The sequence below is a fragment of the Akebia trifoliata genome, chromosome 3, assembly GCF_017979445.1.
Source record: "Akebia trifoliata isolate Shusen 1 chromosome 3, ASM1797944v1, whole genome shotgun sequence".
NCBI lineage: Eukaryota > Viridiplantae > Streptophyta > Magnoliopsida > Ranunculales > Lardizabalaceae > Akebia > Akebia trifoliata.
Genome location: NC_141377.1, coordinates 43,644,927 through 43,654,991, shown reverse-complemented (window position 1 = coordinate 43,654,991; position 10,065 = coordinate 43,644,927). Strand labels below are relative to the sequence as shown.

General features: G+C 33.9%; 1 protein-coding gene across 1 annotated transcript; it reads right to left on the bottom strand.

Moving 5' to 3' along the window:
• Positions 1–2,172: 2,172 nt before the first annotated feature.
• On the bottom strand, positions 2,173–10,065 carry LOC147407186 (Clathrin adaptor complexes medium subunit family protein). Its single transcript, XM_086435617.1, has 13 exons — positions 9,907–10,065; positions 9,120–9,214; positions 8,077–8,280; positions 7,279–7,395; positions 7,023–7,151; positions 5,577–5,703; positions 5,272–5,375; positions 5,060–5,164; positions 4,869–4,963; positions 3,502–3,589; positions 3,343–3,403; positions 3,112–3,185; positions 2,173–2,418 (listed from the first exon to the last, which is right to left on the bottom strand). The coding sequence occupies exons 1-13, from the start codon at positions 9,962–9,964 to the stop codon at positions 2,320–2,322; spliced, it is 1,356 nt and encodes a 451-aa protein (XP_086291743.1). The 5' UTR covers positions 9,965–10,065; the 3' UTR covers positions 2,173–2,319.

Sequence of the window (10,065 nt, the reverse complement as noted above, 5' to 3'; positions counted from 1 at the left end):
AGCCTTATTTTTAATTGGGTGTAATAAGTAAAAGTTAGGGTGCCAATAGTAATTCTCTATTATTATTGGCACAAGGTGGCATGTGCAATCCACTTGTCAAAAGGCATTATCTGTAATTTAAAATTAAGTAAAGGGTTTGTGAATATTACATACTAAAAAGGATTTTTTTTTTTAAATTTGAAAACTAACCAACATCATTCTTTTATCTTCATAAGTTGCAATTTTTTTATTTTTGACTAAAATGACCATTATTTTATTAAACTCAAATGTAAAGGTCAAGGTGTTTGTGAGATTCAAAATTTGGTGTTAAACCCCTTCTACTCCACCATTTCTCATTATAATAGTAAATATTAGGATGAGTTTTGAATTCACCTAAAAATGTTTGAATCAAATGATTATAAAGAGGAAATGTCAACGTCCATGATCTCATGAGGACATTAGCATTGTCCAACATTTTTTTTCCAATAATACCCCTCATTATTTTGTCTTTTACTGAAAAAAGATAAGAATATGTTAGTCTTTTATATAATAAATGCATTTATGACATTAATAAATACATTTATTATGTTGACATTGATTGCTAAAGCATTTATCAAAACAAAATATTTAATTCAAAATACTTTAATGCACATAGCATTTATTATATAAAAGATCAATACATCATTGTCTTTTTCACTAAAAGACAAAACGAAGAGGAGTATTATTAGAAAAAAAAAAAAAAGTACTGAACAATACTAACATCCCTATGAAGTATCGGACGTTAGCATTCTCCATTATAAAATGCCAATCACATTGAGTTTGATGTGTAGCGTTTACTGAAGTGATTTCACATCTCACGAATATTGGATTGTTTCTTAATAAACACATCAAAATGAACTATAATTGAGATGTTCTTCTCTACTTGATTTATTTGTTTTTGTATGATAAGTGGATACTCGAGAATTCACAAAAAAAATCATGCATTTTTTAATGATTTTATCATGATTCATATATAATTATATAATTATTAAAAAAATGTCAAATGAAATTAATGAATTTTCAAATGTTTTTCTACGATGCTCAAACAACAAAAAATAATTTTCACTTCATTTTCCATCAGTTGCTCAAACAATGGGAAAGGATTTGCCTCCACACCATTTGCCTGACAAATATTTTACGTGCAATCAAACACACTTCGTTCTATTTTATCTTATTAAATTTTTTTTTTTTTGACTGAACTCAAATTCCTGGTCAACATATTTATATTCAAGAACCTATCAACACTTTCTCCTCTTAAATTTCATTTATATATTATTTTTTTATTCTTAATTGTTTTGCTTTCTTTTATTAAAACAAGGATGTGTATACAATAAAATAAAAAATTAAACAAATAATTTCTCAAGAAAATGATCCTAATAAAATGGCTTTCTAGACAGATCGTTTGCTGGTGTTTGATGCCAACTAGGAAAATATGGGAATTGATGGTAATTGTCTGGCACGACAATAGGATTTTTGGTTCCCAACAAGAAAATCATATTTCCTAGGACTATGCTGGGTTATACGTCAAGGGTCCCCGGGCATTCTTCTTCAAACAGGTGAATCTTGCACCTATTCAAGGTATATGTGAAACTTGAACCCAAAAAAGAGAAAATGAAGTTAGACATGATTTTTTGCTGGTTTACATCAACATACATAAAAATGATGTCTTCCCAGGAAATGATCCAACATGCATAATCGATCACTCTATGCAAACCCACGAGGATACATCAACGGGTAAAATCATCTATTAAAATCGTGATTTAAAATAAATAAAAAATAGCAGATTTTTGTCACTATGGTGGGGACTGGACCATAGACCGTCCCCCCCCCCCCCCCCCCCCCCCCCCCCCCAAACTGAATTCAGATCACCACATTGGTCACTTCAAACCACCAGATCATTTAACACGTATCCATCCCGCTCGGTGGTTGCACAAATTTCATAATTGAGCAAAATATTTAACAAGAAATAAAATATGACTCGGGGAGCTCATCAAATACCAAACAGCCACCCAATAACATGGCCCACCCCCAATTTTGAATGTCCAATCAGAAAGAGTTGAACTGCATCTTTGATGAAATAAAGACATTTACTCGAATCTTAAAATTTGCAGCAAGAGTGGTCATTTGATCAAATAAAGATGATACAACCTGCAGTTATAATAGAAACAAACCAAAAATGCTTATTTCTTCATATTAAGTGTTGGTTTGCATCATAACTAGTTTCATGCAACTAAATTGTGTAAGAAGAAAAAAAGATACAACAGGGAAGGGATGGGCGGGGAGTGAAAAAGGTTGACTATATCATAAGCGAGCAACATAGGAATTTGCTTGCGTGACATATCTCACCCATCGATATGGGTTGTAGGTCTTGGATTTCTTGGCTATCTGCAAGTATCTTACCTGCATCACAAACATTGCAGAAGTGTACATACTCAGAGGAGAGGCCTTCAGAGGATACAACCATAAAAGAAATATACAAAAGGAATACGGTATAAAACATAGCCAAAAGGGGTTTAACATCTTTGGTATATTAACAAGAATGTAAAACTAGAAGCAATGATAGAGATGCTCAATAAGTGGTTTTTGGAAGAACATAATAAGCTCTAAAGATCAAAGAAGAATATCTCAATTATCATTACCAAGGAATAATAGTACAACCCCCAACAACCACCATGGTTTAAAAACTTGTCCGAGACTGAGACATATCGCCCGAGTTGTCTCGGTATCAGGCATGGACGAAACGGACAGACAAGTAAATTTTTCGGACGAGATTTAAAACCCCATGTTTATTTTTCTCATTTTCGAACAAGACGTCTCCAACGTATCGGAAAACTCATCCGAGACGACTCGATATCTGGCATGGACGAGACGAGACGCAAAACCAAGTTTTAAAACCATGACACCCACCCAAGCCCCCATCCAAAGACGTAAAAAAATAAACACCAACACCCACAACAAAGTATTTTTCATAAAGTTGTATTCCCATCTCCAAAGATATTGCACCATTTAAATTTTGAAACATAAAAACTCAGTCACCATAAATGTAGGTATAGGCAAATTCATAAAAATGGCAAACTCATGGGAGCATCTCACCTGAAGCCTTGAAGCATTATACATTGGTATTGTGAAAGTCATGCTTACAGGTCCAGCTTCTTTCATTATATTTGCTGTATTTAGTGGAACATAAGACCAACAATTTGAAAGGGAAGATTGAACTAAACTTCAATTTAAAAATAACAGAAAAAGAGCAAATTCAAAAAATAAAAAAGAACTGTGTCAGATAAATTACTTAATAGAACACAGCCAGAAAATAAAATGTCATACCATGTGATTCATGTGAAAATGTAAGCTTTGCACGTAGAGTATGTTCAGATCCACCAACAATCTGGGACATATTGAATCTATTAGAACACTAGTTATATAAAAAGACAAAACGTTGCTACAAATCAAAATAAAATCTCCAGCATTGTAATAAAATCTTGCCTTTTTCAAGCCCCATTCAAGTTTCTTATTTGCTTCCTTGAAATCAGTTGTGTTTCCAACTGCTCCAGGTTCCAACTCAAAACTAACCCTGAAAAAATTTTCAACAAAACCAATCAGAAAAAGTTGTATACATGAAACCCAACCTTTTTTTTGGGCAAAACCCAATATGGTTTTGTGCTTCACACTCATAACTCGAAAATACTTGTCCCACTCTCAACCTTGTTCTACATGCAAAATGCCCCATTTTACAATACCATTTACCCAATTCCAGCACATTTGGAAACTTAAAGAAGGTTCTTGAGATTTTCCAACAGAGCTATTTCCAGAGCTTCTTGAATATCTGAAAACTTATGATACCTATGCTTAGTGTACTGGTATTTGTTTGTTTGGCAACGAATATACATAAAGATTGTTTTAACAAAAATAGTCATATGAGAAGTTTCATTACAAGCGGCATGACATAATGGCTTAAAATAGCTAAAAACAAAAGCATGTTAACATCCTGGAATTAAAATCAGCTTCGTGTATTTCATGGTATATAGCGTTGTTTACCTGTTTCCTGTAACAGTACGTTGGCATTCGTATCTGAGCATCTAAGCTAAAAAAACCTTTGCCTCAACTTGAGATAGCACATAACTTGAAGCTTTTAATTCAAACAAACTCATAGTATTCCAGATCACTGAAGGGGGTGGCATTTAGTCTAATATGGAATAGTATTGGATTAAAAATAAATAAGGTTCTAAAATGGAATGTGCTAGCTTTTGTTAATATGTAAATAGGCCAAGGCAATTCTAAGTAATACAAAGGCCTGGCATGTTTACACCCTAAGTGCTACACCTTTCTTGCTTCCATTTTTGTTTCACAATCATGGATACGAAAGAGGTTTTTACAATTTGTGTAACTATATCGTGAATAAATTCTCGAAGTAACATAAGAAATTCTAATACGTGCATTAATTAAAGAAAGAAGCACTTAATACCATCAAATAACCATTTTCCTCTTTTCCACCATAGTAATAGTAATAGTAATAACAAATCAAGTTACCATGGGTATTATCAGAATTTGAAATTAAATACTTACAAATTCAGTTGTTTAAGTTACAAGGTTTCTATATTTTTTGAAAATTTTGAGAGAGAACTTCTCAGACAATAATTTGATTTTTAAAAGGGAAGGAAAAAATGGTAGTGCTCTCCATCATATTTTATTTAGTGATAGATGAGTTACGCATCAAATGTGTTATGACACGCATGCTTGTGTAAGTAATTTTTAAAAAGCTACAGATTTATTGGTGTCATTCGACCTTTGCAAATATATCCATGACTGCACACAAAAGAAAAATAATAATGAAACCAAGAAAGAAGGAAAACCTAGAAGTATATTTGGGCAGTGGCATCTGTACTACAACTGTGTTCGCAGTAATGCTCGATGGAAACTCAGCACGTACTTTAAGAATCACTTCAGCCTAAGCGGTCAAAGAAGAGGGTAAGTTGTTAGACTCGATCTATCAGAATTCCATTATATCAAACCATGAGAATTATAAAGAGAGGGTTGTATTCACCTTAAAAGCTCCTGCTTCTTCAATCAGTGCGTTGATACGAAAAGGTGGCTTGAATTCTTGGGTCATGCGGTAGTTCATGACAGGAAATTCTCCATCAGGCGGTACCTGCAAGAGAGAAGTGGCTTAAAGTATAGATGTTATCAAACACAAAAGAAAGAAGGGTCTCTATATCGAAACAACCTTCAAGCTTACAGTATATCAATTCCACTTACCAATGACAAAGTTCGGTCCACGTCAAAACTGTCAAGATGTACTGATTCATGGAAGTTACAATCATCTAATATCACCACACCTGTTCCAGCAGAACTACCATAATCTGTAGCAGAAAGAAGCCCTAATAAGATAATGTGGCAAGAATTGAAAATGGGCAACTATTTCCAAGGCATGTGTCAGTGTCATTTTTAAACGTCCAAATATGCTATACAAATAACCATGGCATCACAATTATGAAAAATAAGTACTCAAAGATAATCACAGATACATATGTAGTGTATTCGTGGGTAACCCAAAGAAATACCATAGATAGACCTCCCTCCTCTTCCTATACTCAGGTCTTCATTTAAAGCTAGACGAATTTCTGGGTTTCCTGTAAGGTAACTCTTCATTTGAATGGTACCATCGATCTCAGAAGTAAGTATATAACCCTGTTTTAAGCAATATTAGATGACATATATCAGGATTGCATTAGATGAATTAAGACAGATGAAATAAATAAATAAGTCATTTCCATAAGTCAAGATAATAACATAAACAGAATTACTCTAAGGGACTGACACAAGGACCACGGAAATCATGCAATCACATGCACTAACGAAAGAACACTTGAACACTAAATGAATTTTGTTCCTCTATTCCACTTCGTCCATGGTCAAATAGTCTGTTATTAAAAGTGAGTTCACATATGCTTTCACTATCTCCATCCATGTTCCTTTGGGTCATCTTCTCACTCTTTAAGGGCCTTCAACTTGAATACTTCTTCTGATTGGGACTATAGTTGGCCTTCATTAAGCATGTGCAAACCATCTTAGTAAACTTTTTATTAGTTCACTGTCTATTGGATCTACTACTATATTTTCCCAAATGAGTTCATTTCTAATTTTATCTTTCATCTTTCCACTCATCCATCTCGATATCCTCGTCTCTGTTATGTTCAATTAATTAACATGATGCTTCTTGAGCACCCAACATCAATAAAGCACAATTGGTCATAATACTATATAACCAAATTTTTCGTTTGATTTGATTGGTATGCATCTGACACATGGCAATCCAGAAACACACCCCCAACAGTAAAATACTCTATCATTCTTAGAAGAGATCATTTTTCACAAGTATTCTAAGAAGAGATCAATTTTGATAAAGATCAGCAACAAAGAACTTGTATTATATATTTGTTACTCGTTGTTATAATAGATGCCCACACGATCAACATTTAAAAAAAAATGCTAAAATAATTAGAGTTCTATGCTTTAGCTTTTGTTTACTGTTCACTTGAACAATAGAAATGAAAGTATCAAACCATATTAAAATCAAATACATAAACTGTTGTCTATTTACACCTTTTTTGGCAAACGGGTTGACCATTTACACTCGTTTTATTTCTTTCTTCTACAAAAGGTTTTATATTATTATGGCCCGGTTGCCTGTTTTTAACTATATAAGCAACCCTAAGGTGCAACCATTATTTGAATATTTGTCAGTTGTCACTCGACAATATAGGCCCTTAACAGTCCAAACAAATAAGCAAAACCTTTTTTGCCCTTTTTTAATGTTGTTGGGAATGTTGGCATGGAACCCATAAACTCAAGGTATTTTCTTTCTATGGTATTCTTGTCAAAACATCCTTAATTGCATTCCATACTTGGTATTGAGGTTAAGTACATAAAATTGAGTAGTATCACAGCTAAAGTAAAACACAATGCACCCATGAATTTGAACCAAATGAAACAACAAAAATACTCACACTAGAGCTGAATGTAACACTTATTTTCTCAATTATGTCAACAAATATCTCCTCCCTCTTTCGACCCCCAGGTTCATTTGCCACAACAGATTTCGTAACAGCAGTTCCTGGCATCCTTTTGGTCCCTTGCTGCAGGCAAAGTATTAGAAGTTAATCACACCATAGATTCAAGTTGACAAATAAAATGCCAGCAAAGTAAGATCTTTTTAAGCATGAAGTAGAATACACAATTATTTAGAGTTCACAGCGAAGATACCATAAACATGGCAGCAGGGCCAAGAGGTGGCAAATGTGCAGCATCGACAACAATTGGCTCATTAAATACATAGGATTTCAACACTTCAGTTGATGTTGTTTGAACATAACCAAAGTCCTGATGCAAGAAAGAGAGTGAGAGTCAAATCACGTGTATAGGATGGCTAATGAAATACACAGAAACATTCGCTTATAAACATCAAAGAGTGATGAAAGCCAAATAAGAGTCAAAAAAATACTACAAAATCCAATCGAATTACCATTGTTATAAACAATTTACCATATTACTTAATTACAGAGTCAATTAAGTTTCTCATGGTTTTTTTTTTTTTTTGATCTATAAGTTTCTCGTGTTAAAAAAGTTATATAAAAAAAGTATATCATATGAAGTTCAGAATTTCAACAACCGCCTTTTTTTCAATGTCAGGTTTTCTTGGATCGCACCTTTATTTACAAATACATAAGCATTGATCATTTGGGTAGCAATCGTATGTTACAAGCAAAGAAAAGGATTTCTTCAAGAAAACAATCTCAAAATAAGCAGAAAATTCTATGTATTAAATGACAATGAAAAGCTTTTCATATCTTAGAATTGTTGCAGATAAGAACTAAAACAAAAAGTAAAGGTTGCCGTACAATTAACTATAATAGAAATGTTTCACAATATATTACAGGTTGGGTGAACAATGATTAGCTCACCAACTTAAATACCGTTCGTAAATTCAATAATCTAAATGATGCATCAGCAGAACATCCAACTAATATTATTCAAAAATGAAAGGTATGCAATGATACTTACGATGACTTCGTCAAGCAACTCATATACAAGCACAAAATTCTTCCTAAATGAATCTTCATTGAGAACTCCAAGGTAATCTTTAATTACACGGGCAATCCTTTGTAAGAGCTCCAAAACAATAGAAGGCGACACATTAACTCTTGTGGTTGCAACAAACAACAATCCCACGACCTTCACATGAAAGTAGTTCACTCCATCCAAGTTCTATTTAGAGAAAAAGAAGGAAGAAAAAATAAGTACAGTATGGAGGAAGAAGAGAACGAGATCCATAAAATATGCCCAAGCTCACAGTTAAGTCGGAAAGATCCACAAACATATAAAACAGAGTCTCCATGCTCGCATGATAAGAACCTAAATACCATATGCCATATCACCATGTAGGAATAAATAGTTTATTAAACGATCATAAGATTATAGTATTTAAGGCAGTACTTCTCTAGCAAAACTCTTTAATATGCTGGAGTGCTCCAAAGACCACGGTTAGTTGAAATGGAATGGAACTTCCAAACCTCAGAAGGTTAGAAACCATCAAGAAGAAAACGACAAGCATACGGTTTCTATCTAGAATAGATGAATTGAGAGAGAAGTATCAATTCACGTAATCCAGAACTTCTCTAAAGATGTATACCCAGTGATATAAACCAAGAGAGAACAACAATAATTACAACTAGGCTTAGCTTCAATCAATGCAGTATGAATTGGGATTATTTTCTTAAGTATAGACCTTGATTGTTTCGTTCAACTTATGATTCTGGACACTCCTAAGGAAATTTCTAGGTTATGATAGATATAGAGAGAGATGCAGAGACCTAAAAGGAAGGACATTTGGGGAAGTAACTCAAAACCATCATAGAGCTCATATTGTGATCTCTAAAAGGATTAAACAGTAACATAAATGGAAGCAAAGGAGATTGACAGAAATATCATCCACTTAAAAAAAAAAAATGGTTTCACCTTATTAAAGACATGAAATCCACTATTAAGCTAATCTACAATGCATCTTAGTTGAGAAAATTCAAACACTTCAGCAAACAAATACCTACAAAGACAGGTGGTGCCTCCTCTTCTCCGTCCTCTTTCCAAAATTTCACTTTTCGAAAAAATATCTCGGCACTTCCTTTCGGTACATCACCTCGATCTACATGTAATATCAAGCTTATAAAGTTAAAGATCTTTCCCTACAATGTACCCATACATACACCCCAACTTAAACAAGATGTAAAATTTCTGCCAGAGGAAACAGCACCATAAAAAATAGCAAAAAGGAAAAGATCAATTAACATGAACAGGTGTGAGACCATAATAAAGATCGATTTTTTCAGGAGTTACAATTTACACATCATGACTAGTTTCGATGTGGGCTTTCAACCAACTAGTCTAAAGCATGGCTTCAATGGAAGATTGAAAAAGCAATCGACAATGAAGAGGGCACAACAAGTTGGCTCAATCTTTCTTGATTTTCGCTTCAAATTAGCGGTAATTATAGATCTACTTGCACGTCTTCGTTAGAAAGTGACTAACTTTTGCACAAATATGTGAAATTTCAAGAGGAGGACGATGGAGAGGTACCAAAAGAATACATTTAGTTCCGAATGTTGTCGATACTACCTTCTACTTCGTGCTTTGGCGACTTTGAAGATCTATAGATTCTATTATAATTATAATTAAGGGTTTTTTGGTGTATCGTTGATGATTATTGGAAGATCTAGAGATCAATTTGGACTAAAACAGGAAATTGGGGTTTTAATTCATCAAATCTTAACATGCAGGAGATCAAAAACAACAAGAAGAGTATCGAATTCGATCCATTAGGGGAGAGAGAGATCTTACAATCGCGGAAGACGATATTGTCGCCCCTCTGCGACAGCACAAAGAACTGCGAGATCATCTATTCAACTACAACGACCTCCCAAACTACGCCCAGATTCCTCTCTCTCTCTCTCATTTTATTCTCGCATATACACACAGCAACGTGTTAAAGGCACCCCA

Bases quoted from the DNA above. Each gene is read 5' to 3' on its own strand.
- LOC147407186 (XM_086435617.1), bottom strand. From the start codon at position 9,964: ATGATCTCGCAGTTCTTTGTGCTGTCGCAGAGGGGCGACAATATCGTC. The intron at 8,281-9,119 runs GTAGGTATTTGT...TTCTCTAAATAG, and splicing joins AGGAGGCACCACCTGTCTTT to AACTTGGATGGAGTGAACTA. The intron at 7,152-7,278 runs GTATCTTCGCTG...CTTTGCCTGCAG, and splicing joins GCCCTGCTGCCATGTTTATG to CAAGGGACCAAAAGGATGCC.